The following is an 18242-nucleotide window of genomic DNA, read 5'->3' as shown; positions in this document are numbered from 1 at the left end:
TCTGGCTTTACATGGGTCCTGGGGAGTCAGACTCAGGCTGGTAGTCTTTGCAAGCAAGCTCCTTTAACCATCAAACCATCTCCCCAGTCCCGCTTTGTGTTTTCATTCGTCCTTAAGAACCCAGCAGTCCTGCTGGGTGTGGTGGTATAAGTGTGGCAATGCCAGCACTTGGGAAGTAGAGAAAGGAGGATCACTGCAAATTTGAGGTCATGCTGATCTTCAGAGCAAGTTTAAGACCAGCCAGATCTATAAAACAAGACCCTATTTTAAAAAGCCAAAAATGGAGAGATGGTTTAGCAGCTAAGGTGCTTCTCTGTGACACCTAAGGACCCACATTCAAATCTCCAGATCCCATGTAAGCCAGATGCACAAAGGTGAGGCAAGTGCAAGGTTGCACATGCTTGCTTGGTGGTGTAAGCATCTGGAGTTTGATTAGAGTGGCTGAGGCCCTGGCACACAAATTCTCTCCCTTTCTGTCTCTCTCTCTCTCTCTCTCTCTCTCTCTCTCTCTCTCTCTCGCTCTCTAAAAGAGACAAAAGCCAAAAATGAACAAACAAGAAAACACAAAAAGAACTTAGCAGTCCTGTAAATGCAAGCATGATTTTTTTGAGTTTTAGAATCTTAAGTAATTTTTCTGTAGTTTATTCTTTTTATTTAAAATTTTTTTGTTTATTTATTTGAGAGCGACAGACAGAGAGAGAAAGACAGGGGTGGGGGGGGGGAGAGAGAATGGGTGCGCCAGAACTTCCAGCCACTGCAATTGAACTCCAGACGTGTGCGCCCTCTTGTGCATCTGGCTAACGTGGGTCCTGGGGAATCGAGCCTCGAACCAGGGTCCTTAGGCTTCACAGGCAAGCGCTTAACCACTAAGCCATCTCTCCAGCCCTAGTTTATTCTTTTTAAAAGAGAACAACCAGGAGAGCAAGCTGCCCATCCTGCAGTACATGACTTCCCAGCCATGACCAAGCGTGCGGCCCTGACTGAGCTGGGTGAGTCAAGAAAACAACAACCAGAACAAGGTGCCTGGAGGCGGGGAGGGGTCTAGCAGGAAGAAGAAAGTTTTTAGTAGGGAAAGCAGAGAGGGTAATTAGGGGAGTAGGACCAAAATGCATCATACATGTACATGTACAAGATACGTATCTATGTATAAAAGTGTCCAAAAAAGGTTAATTAAAACAAGATTTTGGGGGAATGTTTTCTACTTATTCTAACATTTTCCTACACAGTTTTACTTCAGAATGATCTGGATCACTAGTCTTGAAGCCTCTTGACTTATTTAGTTATTTATTTATTTTAAATGTCTTTATTCACTTATTTGAGAATGAGAGGCAGAGAGAGGCAGATGGAGAGTGGGCATGTCAAGTCCTGCTTTCATTGCAAAGGAACTCAAGATGCATAGTCCACTTCATGCATCTGGTTTTTCATAGGCCCTGGGAATTCAAACCTGGCCACCAGGTCTTGCAAGCAAGGGCCTTTAACCACTGAGCAATTCCTTCAGCCTTTCTTTACTTGTTTTATGGACCTGCACAGTTTTAAGAGACGAGGTGAGGGGCTCATAGCTTGTGTCATCCCGAGTAGAGATTGCACTGTCTGTCACGGTCACTGAGTCATGCTCAGCGCAACTTCTTCCGTGCTGCTTTCCTCCATCCTGCCCCACTGCTCTTCAGTGGTCCCAAGGTGACTTGATTCTCAGACTCACACCTGAGTATATTTCAGGCCACAACATTCTCGTGAAAGCATCTTTCTAAATGTATGGCATGTGGTTTCAACTACCAAGGAGATGGAGTCCTGGCTCTTAGCCAGCCAGCCATTTGCTGTCATGAATAGAAAGGAACGTTACCTGGGCCCTGCTGGTTTGCAGGTTCTTTGTATAGGGCCTGGCCTCTGGTATTTGCTCAGGCAGTAGCCATGTCATAGGACACCTTTGTCATCTCTCCGCCCACTGAAGACAGAAGACTTGATGGCCCCTGTCACCTTTGAAGCTTTGCTTGATCACCTCCTAGACCAAAGGGATGACTTCTTCTGACCTCATGTCATTCAGTGCCTCAAGAGCCTGGGGGCCGGTGGGAGCGGGACTGGAGCCTGAGACCCTTCCATGGAGTGGCGTCATCATCGGTGACAGGGCAGCCGGTTCAATGGTTTGAGTTTCCACATAGCAACCTGCCTGCTGAGTTTAAAAACAAGCTTTCTATCATCTCCAAAAATAAAACTGAGAATAGGTTAGTGTTTTATTTTTTCTTTATAGTAGGTTCCTACACAGAGATCACAGACTCTCCAGAACTGGTTTTCAAACACAAGCCTAATCCCCATAGCTCAGAGCAGGGTCAGCTCCACATCCATGGAGAAGAGTGCGCCATGACAGTTAGAGGCGCTTCCTGGGCTCTGCAGGTCTATGCAAGAGCTGCCCAGAGAGCAAGGATGTGGGGGAGAACCTCGGGGCTCCCTCATTTGTGGGGGTAACTGGACGTCATTCTGGCCTCTAGAAACTGTTGCCAAGCACTCAGGGGAACCCACCAGGAACTTCCAACCCTCAGAATGCAAATCTACCATGGCATATGTCCCTAATGTCTAGCAGATGCACCATAATGTGTTTGCCTCATCCTGACTATAGCATAAGGCAGAGTCTTCCTCTGATTCAGGCCACTTTATGGTTGCCAATAGCAGAGTGTTGTAAAAAACAGGTAGCATCTGCAAGAAGAATTCCAAGGAGATTGTCCTAAAGAGTCTTATCATTCATTTCTTCCACAGTACAGGGCTCAAAAGGTGGTACTTAGTGCTATTAATGTATAGCCAACTTTGGTTGCGTTTGTGTATTCTTTTTTTAAATTTTGTTTATTTATTTATTTATTTGAGAGTGACAGACAGAGTGAGAAAGAGGCAGAAAGGGACAGAGAGAGAGAGAATGGGCGCACCAGGGCCTCCAGCCACTGTAAACAAACTCCAGACACGTGCGCCCCCTTGTGCATCTGGCTAATGTGGGTCCTGGGGAATAAAGCCTTGAACCGGGTCTTTAGGCTTCACAGGCAAGCACTTAACTGCTAAGCCATCTCTCCAGCCCACATTTGTGTATTCTTATAGGTGGTTGGAAAAACTGAAGATTAAATTCATGGGAAAGGGAGGGTAGGAAGAAGATAGGGAAGGGCATACATGGATATCTGAGGGGATAATTCAACCTAATTGTTTCTCATTTCTTTGTCTTCTCCAGATTAAAAAATTAAAGAAAGGAAAAGGGGAAAAAAGAAAGAATAGAGACCATCTGGTTTTCACCCTTTGACTGTTCATTAAATCTTTAAAGGACTGGACTGCCACAGATTTTATTTTATTTTTTTAAACTCAGGAGTCCATTGCAAATCCTAGTAGCTGATTTCCCTGTGAACGGAAAGGAAGTATTTAGGGGCTTTTCTGGGAGACTGGACTGGCCCCAGGGGTCGGGAATATATGGAGGAGCCTTTTACCTCCAGGTCAGTAGGTCAAATCCAAATCAGGCAGAGAGTGGCTCGGAGGCATTGTGTGAGTGACAGCTGTTGTGTGACCAAGGTGAAAGGAGCTAGAGGGTTCGGTTTGGCCGCATTTCAAGTGAAACAAACAGGTGCCGTCTGCTCCTCCTGGCAGAGGGGCAAAGGAGTGTTCAGAGGTGGGCTGAGCTTGACCTCCTGGCCCCAGAGGCCATCTCTGACCTGGCAAAGTGAGGAGCTTGCCTTCACAGCACCTTTGTGACGGGAGGAGAGCTGAGGGGACGCATCAGCTGGACAGGGGGGGTGTCACCAGAATGGGGAGGCTCCTGCTGGGTCATCTGAGGAAAGAGCGCCTTCTGTCAGAGGAGCTGACAAGTACCTTACTTCAGCTACTGTACTCCTCATCCCCTCTTTTCCTCTCACGGAGGGCCCTCTTGTCTGTGAAGGACAAAGGGGGGCGATACAAAGGGTTCAATGAGGACACTGCAGTGATTCAGATAAATGGTGGGGCTTCTGTTTCCAGTACATTTCACATTCCAGGCATCACAGCATGGGGAGAGGGGCGGGGTAGAAGGTGCACAGACCAGAGGAGGTGAGTTTGCTATGTGCGCGGGGAAAGCTCAAGATAGAAAGCCATACTTGATCTTACCCCTTCACTGCCTCTTGGAAGGAATTTGGACCTAACCAGGTAGACGTGAGTCATTGTGTCGGGGTTGAAGTCACCAGCAGCTGAGGTAACTCCATCTGATGTGGAAGGGGAAAGCGTGTCCTGGAAGAATATTGAGTAGCTCAGGGCATCTTCAGGGAAGTAAGGGTGGCCAGTGGCTCAAGGGGTGGAATTCTTAGCCAGCGAGGGTCTCCTGAGTTCTAGACCTTTGTTTTACTGCTTCAGGACCCAGACCACAGAGTCCCATCTTGGGTACATGGGTTCTGGTTTTGAGTTTCTTTCCAAATGTCTCCTGGGAGACTTCCCACTCTATGCATTGCTGTCCCCTCACGCACCCTTTCTTTCCCTCCCATCTGTTCATTGTGACTTTGCAGTCATTGACATTGTATTCTTTGCCCTAGAATATAAACTGCCCACGCTCCTGTTTTTGAGGGTAAAGGAAGCATCCTCTAAAATCTGTGCCCTTAGGAGAGGAAGTCCTTTGGTTCCAGGTCAGGGTAAGTTTGGAATCTCCACCTCTGGGAACTGCATAGCTGTTGGGGGAGGGGTGGCTTTCCAGAGCTTTCCTTCTTTTGTCCACCCTTCCCAGTCCTCCCTTAGGTGGCTACCCACATCCTAAAGGACTGGCAAAAGAAGCTTTCTGAAGCCTAAAGAAGCGGAGAAAGGGCCACTGCAGGTCCGAACCCACGTGCTGCTGGGGGTACATTTTCCACCAGGGTTTTGATGGTGAACTACAGCGATCTGCCCAGGGGCATGGCTAGGCAATGACTCCACATAGCTGTGACCAGCCTCTCTTTTCTCCTGGCCTTCTCCTTCCTCCTACTCCCTCCTTTCACCTGCAGCCCCCTCTCCCCGCCTCCATCCATTTCTCAGGAAAATAAATCTCTGGGAGGAGACCAGGAGAGTGGATCGCACAGAATCCTTCTGCATAAATGTCTATATTAATGAATTATTAACTCAGCCACCCGTGACTTTAAACCTAGAAATAGGAACACCCAGGGCTGAAGGAAGAGTTGTTGAATCTTTTATTGGAGTCCTGTCAAAGGCGACGGCCATTTCTCCCCGTCCTCCATGAGGAGAAAAAAAAAATTAATATAGACGGCAACCTTTTTAATTGTAGTCAAACGAAAGCAGACAGAGGGTCTTCCTCACAGATCGCCTTCCTGCTTTCCTGCCCTGTCCAACATGCTCCTTGCTCGGCCCAGATTGGCTTTGCCCCTCCCAGCTGAGGGTGCAATGGGCTTCCTAGGGAAAGTTTTTGTCGGGGGAAGAGGAAAGATGCTAGAGAAAATGATAAATTTGGGTAGTTAATTTATCGATCCAGGCTCCTCTTGCTACTTGTTTTATTTTAGAGGTCATTAATCAATGAAGAAAAACACACCACCGTGTCCCCCCTTTGCATTTAATACACTCCTTATTTATTCCTCTGCAAATTCCTAGCAAATATTCAGCCATCGATTTGGGGAGCGATGGATTTTTATAAAGGTTTGATCGTTTCCTGCGTGGTCGAGGTGGCTGGTTTCTGTGTATTCCAAGCAGTGAAGAGGAAGGCGCCAGGACTGAGGGACTGCACGTCCTCGCGGGTCAGTGGGTTCACTTTCTAACCCCCACCCCCAGACATGCCAGGGTCATGCTGGGTGAGGTGGAAGCGACTTGCTTCCCCCTGCGTGGCGTGGGGTCTGGGCGAGCTCCCTGCCTGGCGCCCTGCACGTACGACAGCGCCTACCCGTGCCGCCCCAAAGAGGACCTGCTGGCGAGGCGCGAGGGGTGTCCACACCCCAAACTCCCCCTGACACCTTCCTCTTTGCCCCAGGGCCTTCGGAGCGCACCCACTAATTTTGCCTGCCTCCTTCACTCAAAGTCCGCATGCCCTCTGGAACCTAGGGTCCTGTCTCTCACTGTTCACCTGCGCCCAGCACCGCTGGGGAGTTGAGCAGGGCGTGGGTATGGGGGGGCGGCGAGCCTCCAATCTGACCAGTCAGATACGTCACTTACAGACATAGTGGAAGAGAGAGCATTTACTATCTCTTTACCTATTCCGGGACCCCTGAAGCAGGCCAAATGTCTCTAAGATCCTCCTGCAGCCTCGTGTCAGCCCTGACGAGGTTGACTGGAGCGGGCTGCACAGTGCACTTGGCACCCCACTGTCGCGGCTTGAATCTGCCTTCATCTCTCATTAGTAGGCGACCTAACTAACCTTTCTGGGCCTTGGTGATCACCATTTGTATGTAACGTGGGGTTAATGATGATGCCTTTCTGGAGGGACTGCTAACACCGCGTCTGCTCCTCGCGCCTTGCAAGCTCTCCTTAACCTAACCTAAGCTAGCCTTACGGGATGAGGACGCACCCGGGGGTGGGGGGGAGAGCAGACCCACGCCGACACCCCGCCGCGTGTGCGCACCTCCGCACACACCCCTTCGCAGGGTGGATGGCGGGAGGCCTCCAAAGCAAGTTGCTGCAACCAGGACCTCAAAATCCTAAGATCTTTCTACCGGGGAGGGATGTGGGGGTATCTCTCTTCCTGGGGACCAAGCGCTTGGAAGTCGTCCGCTTTGGGCAGAAAAGAGCAGGGCTGTGGCTGCAGCGAGGGGACGTCCACCCCCAGAGCCGGCCCTCGGCCAGCAGAGAGGCCTTCAGGTTGTGCGGCGGAGTCCGCTCAGTCGGCGGGGCCGGCAGCCACTGCTGGCAGATCTGGAGGCAGATTAATGGAAAGGGCCTGGAACCTTCCTCCCTTTCCCCCGGAGTGGTCCCGAGTCTGCGAAGACTGCCTGGTTGGCCCGGGGTCCACCGCGCATTGGGTTTTCCCTCGTGGTATTTGCCTCGGACTTGGGTGCTATCAATCTATCCAGGAATGACGGATGCCCTTGTCTAACGACGCCAGTCAAAACATTTTCGGCCCAGCTCGCCTCCATCCCGTTTGGAGGCGTCCTGCGTGAGACCCGGACAAAGTCTAAACAGCGCCTTTCCCAGGCTCGAACAAAATGAGTAGTGGGAAGAAAAAATGAATCAGGCAGGAATTAGGAAAGAGTAGTTACACTTGTTCAGAATGGTGACTGCTTAATAAATTGGGTTGTGTGGAAGAAAAATAAATGCCATTTCTTTTCTCTTTGAGCTGTGCAAGAACTCTGGCGTGATGGGGGAGGGGGTGCCCGAAGTGGGAACTTCACCCCGCTTGTGGGTGCTCTCTGTCCTGAGTACTACCCCCAGAAGGGCTTGGGGCGAGGCCGTGGACTTTAGACCAGGCACGGGAGGCTGGCAGCCTCGCACAGTGTGGTGGGGGTGAGGCTGTGCGCCCACACTGCACCCCCAATGCTGGATTTGTGGGTCCAGAAACCTACATTTGACCTCTGGGGCAGGCCTCGGCATTGGAAGGCAAACTGCTTTGTCCAAGACCTGGAGCAGTTGGGCCTCAAGTCCGGGCTCAAGGTGCCCATAGGCAGAGGGAAAGGGCTCCAGGAAGGCGAGCCCTGAGCAGAGGGGCTGAGCGCTACCTTGCGCTGCCCCTCGAGCCCCGCCAGGCTGGCGTCCGGGCCACGACTAACCGCTGTCCAGACACCCTCGCTGCCAAGCTTCCCGGCTCCGGCCTCCCCAGCTGTGGCCAGCATGTCACGCCAGCGCACCTCGCGCCCCAGACTTTTCTTCCCGGAGGATTTCTGTTAGAGGTCGCTGGGCGGGAGAGTCGTTCTTGCACCCAGCAGCATACCAGGAAAAGTCCGAACCGGGCTACAGAGCTAACTCGGTCCGGGACCGGGTCTACTCGTGCAGCTTGCAGCGCTCACGCCAAGATGCATTCGGCTGTGTGCGTCTCCACGGCCTTCGGGACGGGGCGCTGCGCGGTCACCTAGAAAAGACACAGAGAGTCTCCGGGCGAGCCGGAGACGTCACGCCGAAAAGTGAGGGGGATGTGGGAGGGCCGAGGACAGGAGGGATTTGTGCGGGAGAAGGGAGGCACACCCTCCTGTGGCTCTGGCCGAGTTGGAACTTCCTTTTGGCCCCGCTTCTTTCCCGGAGTTCTCCTGGCCTGCTTCCTCCTCTCCTCCTCCTCCTCCTGTTCCTCCTCCTTCCTCTCTCTCTCTCTCTCTCTCTCTCTCTCTCTCTCTCTCTCACACACACACGCACACACACACGCACACACTTGTATCTGGTGCTGTCGTTAAAACCACGTGTCCAGCGCGGACGCTGCCAGAGTGGAGTGGAAGCGCCGGAGCGGCGGAGCGCGGCAGCCCGCAGCCGCTCCGCCCCGCGCCCTCCTCGGGCCTCCGCGCCCCTCGCGGGCATCTCGGGAGGGCTCCGGGCCCCGGCACCTCTCGGGCTCTCCGCCTCCACGGCCCGCGGGCATGTAGCCCGCCGGGGGACCCGTGCTCTCCCGCCAGCTCGGCGAGCCCCTGGCACTCCCGCACTCCCGCACGCGCGCACTCTCAGGCGGGGAGTTTTCAGGTAAGGCGGGGCAGGGCTCGGGCGGGGAGTCCGGGGCTGCCGGGTCCCGAGGGTTGGAGGTCCGGGGCTGGGGGGCGGGGGGCGAGACCGTCCCGCCTCCCGGCGCTCGGGGCCGGCGCCGCCGCGCCACTCCGCCTCGGGTCGGCACCCCGGCACAGGCTGAGGGCGGGGGCCGCGGGCTGCAGCCGGGCTGTGCGGGACGGAGCCGGGCTAGGGGGGCGGAGGTAGTTCCAGCCTCGCGGGCTCGGCGGCTCGGGGTCGCCGGCCGAGAAGCCGAAGCCGGTGCCCGCAGCTCCCTGTGCGCGGCAGCATCGCACCGGAGTAAACTTTGGACGCCAGCAGAGTTGGGTGGAGGAAGCCGAGGAGCCGGGCAGCCGTGGACCGAAGGAGGGGCTCCGCGCCCGCGATCCGGGTCGTCCTCGGCGCTCGGGTCCTGCTCACGTGCGGACCCCTCCTTGCCCTCTGTCCCCCAGCTCGAGGCGTCGGAGATGCTGAAGCCCGGAGAGCCCGGCGGCTCGGCCTTCCTCAAAGTGGACCCAGCCTACCTGCAGCACTGGCAGCAGCTCTTCCCGCACGGCGGCGGCGGCCCGCTCAAGGGCAGCGGTGCCGGGGTCCCCCTGGGCGCGCCCCAGCCCCTGCAGCCGCCTCCGCCGCCACCGGAGCGCGCCGAGCCTCCTCCGGACGGCCTGCGCCCGCGGCCCGCCTCGCTGTCGTCCGCCGCGTCCACCCCGGCCTCCTCCTCCTCCGCCGCCTCCGCCTCGTCCTGCGCCGCCGCCGCGCTGGCGGGGCTTTCGGCCGTGCCCGTGGCGCAGCTGCCGGTGTTCGCGCCCCTGGCCGCCGTGGCCGCCGAGCCCCTGCCGCTGCCGCCCAAGGACCTGTGCCTGGGCGCCGCCTCGGGCCCGGGCCTTGCCAAGTGCGGCGGCGGCGCGGATGGCCGGGGCGCCCCGCGCTTCCGCTGCAGCGCCGAGGAGCTGGACTATTACCTGTACGGCCAGCAGCGCATGGAGATCATCCCGCTCAACCAGCACACCAGCGACCCCAACAACCGTACGTAGCCACCGCCGTCCTCTCTCACCCCGGGCGCCGGCTGGCCGGGGCCCCAACCGGACATCACCGGCCCGAGGGGCAGGCGGGCAGAGAGAGGGACGCGGGGCGGAGGGTGCCGGGCCGGGCACGGTCCCCCGCCGTCCCGAGCACGGCGGCAAAACTTTTGGTCCCTTGCCTCCCAGGCCACGGTGGTAAAACTTTTCCGGTTTTAGAGAAGAGACTGGGAGGCCTGGTGGCCCAAGCTTGGGGTCACCTCTCTCCCTGCGTTTCACCCCGAGTTTCGCAGCCTCGGGATACGGGAGCGGGAATTGCCCGAGTTTGGCAAGGCGCTGCGCCCCCCGGCTGCTCTGTGCGCGCGGGTGCACGAAGGCGGCTCGCCGCGGGGCAGTGGCCTCCTGGCAGGCCCAGCCTAGCCAGACCCGGACCAGGCAGGGAAGCCCTGCGTTTTGGGGGAGCGTGAAGACTGGGGTTCGTTTCTACTTTGTATTCCACCTCCGAGTTGACGGCTCATTTCGGAGCCGCGGGATTGTGGGCAGCGGGGTGGCATCGCGGGCTGCAGCTGGCTGGTGAGACCCCGCTGGAGTGGGAGTTTGGGGGGACAGTTGGCCTATGTCTTTCTGCAGGCAGATATTCTTTTTAGGTTGGTTGGCTCTTTAGACAAGGAGTAAAGGAAGCATGCGTAAGGGGAGGAAAATCCCTACGTCAGGGCAGGGTTTGTCCCATGTTGATCCCGCATTCTCCGGCGAAGCCTTGGCCCCGCAGACCAGTGTAACCCGCACGGTTTGTTTGTGGATTTATTTTAAGTCAAGGGTGACAGTACCTAAGTAAAAGGAGCTTGCCGCCCTCAAGTAAGCGGTAAATGACTATGCTCAAAGCAAGGTGTCTCAAGTTTGAGTTCTGTATTTACAAGTTAAAGCGTTTGTCATGAGTTCAGTTTTATTTTGAATACTTTGAAACAAAGCTCTAAATGAAAACATCAAGAATGTGCACTGCTTGGCGTCGGCTTCTTCTCGATCATTTCAGAAGTTATGATATGTTTACACCAAAGATTTTCAGTAGGTGTTAAATACACTTCCAGAGACCTATAGACATAAGATTAAAGCCACAGGAGAGAGTCACATCGAAATAAGTCCGGGTTTGTAAGTGCAACCCGAACTCATCCATTTCCTTCAGGTCACTTCTTCATCAGGCTTCAAGACAAGCAGATCGGAAACATTTACTTTTATTCTGCTTTAATAACTTGCTCCCCGCAGGATGTCTACCACCTCATAGACTTCTTAATTTGTTGAAAAAGCAAAACAGCAATTATCCTAACGTAAAGGCTCCCGGAAACTGTTGCGTTGAAGAGAACGTTGGGCATTAATCTCCACTAAGGTGTGCTAATCTTTCAGAGATAATGGTTGTGATGAGAACAAAAATTACTAACAAAAATTGGTTATATTTACTTTTTCAGTTTCTAGCATCCGAGTGTAAAATATTGATTTGAAATTGGAGTCTGGATTCCAATTTTCCATACGATTAAGAAGACTTAGTTTTCAAAACACTTTATAAAGTTATATTGTCTTAATACAATTAAAAACTACTTGTTTCCTACTGAGCATCTTGTATGTGTCGTTTTGCGTTAAAAGGCAAAATAGAAAACTAAAACATCTTTGTAAAAGATTGTTCTTACTGCTAACTGCAGTGTAATCATTATTGGCTGCAAGTGCCTGATCAAGCTTGCCCTTTCTTTTCTGAATGAAGTCTGTGTTGGAAAAGACATCAGCCAGCAAGTCCTGGCTGTGTGTTGAACTACCTGCATTGCTGGAGATGCAGCCAGCCCTGGGCTGTAATCCATTTTCACGGGGAGAAAACCTCCACCAAGCAGAGGAAGAAGCGTGCTTACTATCACAGCCCCAGCTTGTTGCTTAGACGTCTTTATTTCTGCCTGGAGGAAATGAATTATGACTTTTGAAAATTATTTTCATAATTTATCGCCTCTTGAGTTAAGTGGACTGCCTCAGTGTTCTGAATGCAGGAAAAAAAGACAAAAGGGAAGGAAGTTAGTTATCCTATTGCTAATTAAAGGGGCACGTGGAAAGAAAATGGAAAACTGATGTACTTCTGGGTAATGGGAGACCAGGCCCCATTCTTCCAGAAACTTACTGCGACAAGCAGGTTTGGGCACTCCTTTGGAATCTTGGGATGCGCTTTAAAGAGGAGCAGTGGCTGAAGTAAACAGCTGAAGTTTGACTTTGGCTTGGGCAGTTGCCTGTCATTCTTATGCTGTGTGATCCCGGGACTGGCGAGAGTCTGACTGGATTCAGAAGAGAAGCAGCTACTCATTTATCATGTGCAGATTTCCCTAGCTTTCACTTTAGTTTTTTTTTTTTTTTTGTCATTTCTCTTTAAAAGATTTCTATGAAGTGACCATTCAGCATCTGCTTTGTTTTGTCACTTTGCATTTAGAAAGGTGTTAAGTAAATTCTTGTTTTTTTCTTCTTAGTAGTAAAAAAGGGACCTCTTTATTTCTCCCATTCCTTCTGAAGACTAAGTTTGCGGGGAAGTCATCAGTATGGACCTCATGGCTCTGTCTCCCTCCCTCTTTCCACCTTGAGACTTTGTTGGCAGATGTGGCAGTTGCCATGGCAAATGAGTTAGTAGTTCTTTCCCACACAAAGATTTTCACAGGAAAGGGAAAGTCAGTCCAAGGAGCTCCTCCAGTAAGAGTCTTCTACCCAACCTCAGGCCAGTGATGGGTGTCCTTCCACAGGAGCTCCAGGGCTTTTGCTGCTGCTGTCTTTACCAGTCAAGTGCTTGCTCTGGGCTACAGGGAGCCTGGGCTGGTGCTTCACTCTGCCTTGCTGCTGCCTAGCAGGAAGCCATTGATTATGTCCAGTTCCATCACAGCGCTCTCCGCTCAGGCGCAGGGAGCTAGTGAGCTGCCTGATACTCTTAATGGGTAGCAAGAGGCAGTCACTGGGAATACCTGGAGTAAGCGCCCAGGGCTCAAAATTGTCTCTGCAGAGCCAATTAGTTTTGAGACATGTATGTGTCCCTGTGTGTGTGTGTGTGTGTGTGTGTGTGTGTGAGAGAGAGAGAGAGAGAGAGAGAGAGAGAGAGAGAGAGAGAGAGAGAGAGAAGTTCCTCCCTAGTAAGTGAGAGGGATGGAGAAATGAACCTGTTCTGGTGTACAGGCCTGAAGTTGGTCACCGTGCAGTTTCCTCAGCTGGGGAACTCTGTACCCCCGCTCATTTAGGGGAGCCCTCCTGAGTAGGGAACAGCTTTGGGAATGGAGCTTGTATGCACTCAAGTAGGAACAGGGTTGCAAGCTTCCTTACTGGCAATGCCACAGGTTTGGGGAGAAGGGCTGGGCATATGGAAGGAAAGCTGGAACCGACCCTGGCTGTCTGTCTGGGGGGATCCCCCTTTATGATGCCTCTTCCCACTGGGCTCTAAGCACATCCTTGAGGAAAGCTTCCTAGTGGCTCACCAGTAGGCTCTTTGTGCTCCTCTGTGTGGGTGTGTGGGCTTTCATGTTTCCTTTTTCTTTCTCTCTTCTTCCCCTTTTGCGTGCAGGCCCAGCCCCACCTCACAACACACATGATTTAACCATTTTACACCATTCGTTATCTAGTGCCCTGAAACGGAACATAGAGCCATATATTAGATTGAGGTTAGAAGAGGTGGTGACTGTTTATTTAAGGTGATAAAATGGTCCATCAGCAGTAATCTCCATCGATATGTGCCACCAGGAGATGAAGGATGAGGGGACAAGCCACAATTAATTGCCCTATAGTTTTGTAGAGAGAGCGGAGCCGGCTCAGACCCTCTTCGACCTCCTCTCGCAGCTCCTATTCATCATCCGCACTGTACATGGGCCTCGCAGGGGCAGGGCCCGAGGTTTATCTCCGCGCAGTATTTTCTCTCTCACGCCCTGGAGCTCCTGTTTAATTTATTTATACAGTCATCAGGAAACAAATAAAATCCACGCTTCTTCCCTCCCTCTTTTTTTTCCTTCCCACCCCCTTTGTTTCTTCCCCAGGTTCCAGAGCCAAGTAGGCCACTGGAGGGAGAAGGCCAGCACACCCAGTGTCTGGATGCTAGAATCTCCCAGAGCACCCTTAGGAACCGGGCCTCCGGTTGGGGCGCGACTGCCACAGCTCTGGTCCCCTGTGGCTATCTCGCCTTTAGTGGCCTAGACCTCCTGGGTGAGGGCGGAAGGTTGGGGTTCAGTGATCACCAGCCCGGGGGAATAGGGAGGAATACAGTAACAGCAGCTGACCAAGCTCACCCACGCGCTGAGCGAGGTCTTTAAGAGGTTAGGGGCTAAGGCCGGCCAGTGGAGGCCTGGGGGCGCAAGGTCCCAGAGCCTGTGCCCGGAGTCAGGGGGCGAGAGGCTCCCAGAGGGGGTGTTCTGTCCACCTCCTCCGCCGCCCCAGGGCGCGCGGCCTGGCCAGTAGGCAGCACTCCCCGGCAGCCTTGGGAGGACACGGGTCGATGAGTCCTGGCCCCTCGGGGCTCCCCAGGACTCTGGCAGTGGACTGCGGGCTTTGACCTCCCGCCGGCTGGGAGGATTTACAGCCTGAGCAGGTACCGCCTGCCACTAAGGCCACTAAACATCTTCCAGTGACTCGTTGCCCCCAGGGTATCCTGGAGCACTGGGCTGTGAAAGCCGGGCGCTCTCCTGGAAAGCTCTGCAGCAGAGCTCTGCCAGCCGACGCCCAACGCGCTTTCTCCACAGGTCTAGAGTCCTGAGATGTTTCCAGTTGCACCTTTGGTAGGATGAGAGGAGAAATGACTGAAAAGCCAGCCCCTCGTGCCCCGCTTTGCCCCTTTAGAACATAATTCATTTAAAATGGTAAAAATAGTACTTACATTAAAGAATGCACACACTAGGACAGATGTGAAAGAATCAAAGGCAGTAGAAGAGCAAGACTGAACCCCAGGGATGGCCCCCCTTCCTTACTCCCGGACCCACAGACGGATGTGGTCAAAACTGGGCCTGGGCCACTCTATTCCCTATGCTACAGTAGCATTTCAACACATCTTGCTTGTAGATATGAAAATGTTTCACAATATAAGAAACCCTTTATGAATAGTAATTATGAACTTGTTCAAAATCAGTGATTTTAAAGTTCATAATTCTGTGTGCTGAAGTGTGTATACATCTATATGTAGGTTGATGATCTAGCTTGCTTCTATTCGAACTTTTTCATGTGGTTGTTTGATTAGAAAAAAACTTCTTGAATATTTGTCAACGTGTGACGTATTTATCAGTCCTGAGAAAAAGTTACTTGTTTTAAACATCCTCGAGCTCCTTTGGGACTGGGAGGCACAAGTTAGAAGTAAATGTTTCCCGTGTGGGAGGAGAGTTCACGAACTGGAAAGCGTTAGACTCTGTACATGACATTAATTTGATGGTGGTCAGTCAACTTTACGGGGGGGATAGTTTAATCTAAAGTGGTTCTCAGACTAATACCCACACCAGATGGACTAAGTAGAGCAGATTGGCCTTGCCTTTTGGGAACTGGTTGAAGATACAGGTAGTCTCCTAGATAGTAGGGGAGCCTCAGTTTTTCAATAGTCTCCAAGATGCTACTATTAAATTTTCTCAACACAATGCAGAGAAAAATGAAACTTAGCAAGTTGAAGAGAGCTTTAGAGGACTCCTTTAGAAATGAGTTAGCTGTAATTTTATTGTTATTCATTGCAGATATTACTGAAATGTGCTTCTTGTCTGTGGGGGTACTGTCTGGAGTTTATTGCTTCTTATCTCATTACCCATATAGTTGATGTGATGTTGCATGTAGAGATGTGGGAAGTTGATAGAATCTCTGGCACAGGCTATTAGGGGTGTGAATAGTGAATGTATTTGCTTTTCTCTTTGCTTAATTGAGTAAACCAGCAAAGAAAAATCAGTTGAGCCATTCCCTGTGGTGATTTATATTTATTTTCCTGGGCACGTTGCCTTTTTATTGTCATTTGTTTTTCTGCTATTTTTGCTAAGGTGTTGAAAGGCCATCTCTAAAGTCAGACACTAACATTAAAAATTATGGACACCATCTATTTATCTTCCTATTCGTTCTTGTATTTTAACTTCCTCAAACCCGAGAGTGTGGGAGAGAAAATCTCTATAACTCAATCATGCCAGAGTACTTTTTGTGGCCCCAAAATAGTTACATCAGTGAACTATTTCAATGGTATTGATTGAGTCATGAGATGGGGTATAAAATTCTCCTAGCTTTTATTAGTCTTCCTAAATCTCTGTGCTTGCAAGCACTAGAGTCAGCCAGACTTAATGTAAATCTTTCCTGTTTTTCTCTCTTCCTGGTCCTTGGGCGAGTTTCAATGGGGCCTGTACACCATGAGAGTGGTAGGTACTTGGAATCTATGGTGGAGGCTGGTCCAAGGCAGATGCTTGGCATGTGGTGGGCACTGGACAGTAATGAGTACTTACTGTCTTCCCATCTCTATAATGTCTTGAAGTTTTTATTTTCACAATCTAGAGCTTGAAGTCTACGTGTTTCTGAGGTCTCATGGGGTCTAGAGTCTGCATACCTCCACCCAGGCCTTAGGGTCAGAAGTGGAGCGGGGACAGCTTTAATAGTTGCCTGTGTTGCTGGTAGGGGGCGCCTTTGTGTCGAGGGAGGCTGTGGGGCACACCTGCCAGACAGGTTGCTTCTCACTGGGAAGGCTTGGGGACACCTCCAGCAAGTGGCAGCCAGCCGGGAGGTCTCTTCACTCCTCGGGTTATCTTTGTGGGATGGGAAAGTCGTTGCGGATTGAGGGCAAGTTATGCTGACTGGAGCTGCCTCCTCTGAGGTGGTAAAGTTGTGTGTGTGTGTGGGGGGGGATCCCCTCACCATGCTGGGGTGTGGCTTCGTGCTCCTTCCTGGAAAGTTCCTCAGTTGCTCAACCTTGTTACTAGTTTCCTAGGCCTGCTTAGCAGTTTCAGCACAGACAGGGCACAGGTCGGGTGATCCGTCTGGCCTGGCTGCGCCCAAAACCACGTGCAGGTGCTCATGGGCCTCGAGGGCATCTTCCCGCGACCCGACTTTCTCCAACGTCGCCATCAATCCGGGATCACCGACTGTCAGGCTCACGGCCACAGGGCTCGGGTTGCTGTAGGATGCTGAGGCTCCCCAGGGATCGCGCCGGCGGGCGCCCAGGCTGCCTCCTGCGGGTCGGGTCGGGGCCGCCCAGATGCTCCGGGGGGCGCAGACACGGCGGCTCCGCCAGGCCCATTAATAACCGGCAGGGCGCTGCGACTCGACAGCGCGGTCGCTGCAGGTCCAGCTCCCCGCGGCCGCGGCCCGTCCCTTCCCTTCCCGCCGGGTTCGGTTCCAGTCGCACGACGGCGGGGTGCCCCGAGCGCGCGCGCCGCGGGTGGGGACCTCTCCGCGGGCTGGCTTCCTCGGGGGCAGCTTCAGCAGCACCACCGCTCGGTTGATGGACGGAGGTAAACGCCTCGAGCCGGGAGATCAGCCGCGGGGCCGGCTCTGTGGGCCGTGACCCTGTCCGTCCACTTCTGCCCACGGGAAGAGCTTGCGCGCGGAGCGGAGCACCGGGCAGGCGCACGGAACTTGTCAGAACAGATCCTGACCCAGGAATGGGGCTGACCCCCGGTGTCCTGGGGCTGTGGGTCCTGCCTGCCCGACAGCGGCCCAGCCCGCACCCTCAGGCCGCCTTTGCCCGATGGCACAAGGTGCGGGGGGGGGGGGTCAGTTGAGGAAGCCAGGGAGCCCATGGTCCACCTGCGTGGGTGACGCAAACGCTTCCCTGGCAGTTGTCTTAGACATCATCGTTAGCCCAAGAGTGAAAGCGGATGCGCAGGCGACCGTCGACGACGTAGTCTCTCGAGGAGATAGCAGGTTGGGCAAGAGACGGACTTGCAGAGGACTCAGCACTTAGCCTGTCCTGAAACAGCCCCGCCCGGCAGGGAGAAGCTTCGGGAGCGGGAACGGGGTGGGGGTGGGGTCAGAGGTCGAGGGGCGAGGATGGGAGGAGCGGCACCGGCCTTTGGGCACGGGGGAGCTGGGCATCCCCGCCTCAGCACCAGGCAGGTTTGGGCGTCCGGGCAGTGGCGCACGTTGGGCTCCCGTTCCGGGGGCGCCCCCTCCCCACCGGTGGCTGGCCCTGCTTTACCCGAGGCCAGGCCTCCCGAGGCCGCCTTAACGCTCCCTCTTCCCTCCTTCCCTTCAGGTTGCGACATGTGCGCGGACAACCGCAACGGCGAGTGTCCCATGCACGGGCCGCTGCACTCGCTGCGCCGGCTCGTGGGCACCAGCAGCGCCGCGGCCGCCGCGCCCCCGCCCGAGCTGCCCGAGTGGCTGCGGGACCTGCCGCGCGAGGTGTGCCTGTGTACCAGCACGGTGCCCGGCCTGGCCTATGGCATCTGCGCGGCACAGAGGATCCAGCAGGGCACGTGGATTGGGCCCTTTCAGGGCGTGCTCCTGGCCCCGGAGAAGGTGCAGGCGGGCGCTGTGAGGAACACTCAGCACCTCTGGGAGGTAAGCGGCTTGCTGCTGAGCAGCGCACCCAGGAGGAGCCTGGGCTGGCCTTGAGCTGGGCCCTTGGCCATGGCAGCTTCGGGACAGCCTCTCTTATTCCTCACCCCACCCCAAAGGTGGCGGAGGATAGGTCTCCCCGTCCAT

At 53.8% G+C, this 18242-nt stretch overlaps 1 protein-coding gene across 1 annotated transcript in view; it reads left to right on the top strand.

Moving 5' to 3' along the window:
• Nucleotides 1–8479: 8479 nt before the first annotated feature.
• The window catches only part of Prdm6 (PR/SET domain 6), a 112038-nt gene continuing 102275 nt past the window's right edge, over nt 8480–18242 (top strand). The window contains exons 1-3 of the mRNA XM_045131420.1: nt 8480–8559; nt 9033–9606; nt 17791–18098. Coding sequence (XP_044987355.1) covers nt 9048–9606; nt 17791–18098 — 867 coding nt within the window. The 5' untranslated portion in view covers nt 8480–8559; nt 9033–9047. The remainder of the gene's footprint in view (nt 8560–9032; nt 9607–17790; nt 18099–18242) is intronic.

The sequence above is a fragment of the Jaculus jaculus genome, chromosome 12 (assembly GCF_020740685.1).
Source record: "Jaculus jaculus isolate mJacJac1 chromosome 12, mJacJac1.mat.Y.cur, whole genome shotgun sequence".
Taxonomy (NCBI): Eukaryota; Metazoa; Chordata; class Mammalia; order Rodentia; family Dipodidae; genus Jaculus; species Jaculus jaculus.
The sequence above is the reverse complement of the archived record's forward strand: the minus strand, read 5'-3'. Positions and strand labels throughout refer to the sequence as shown.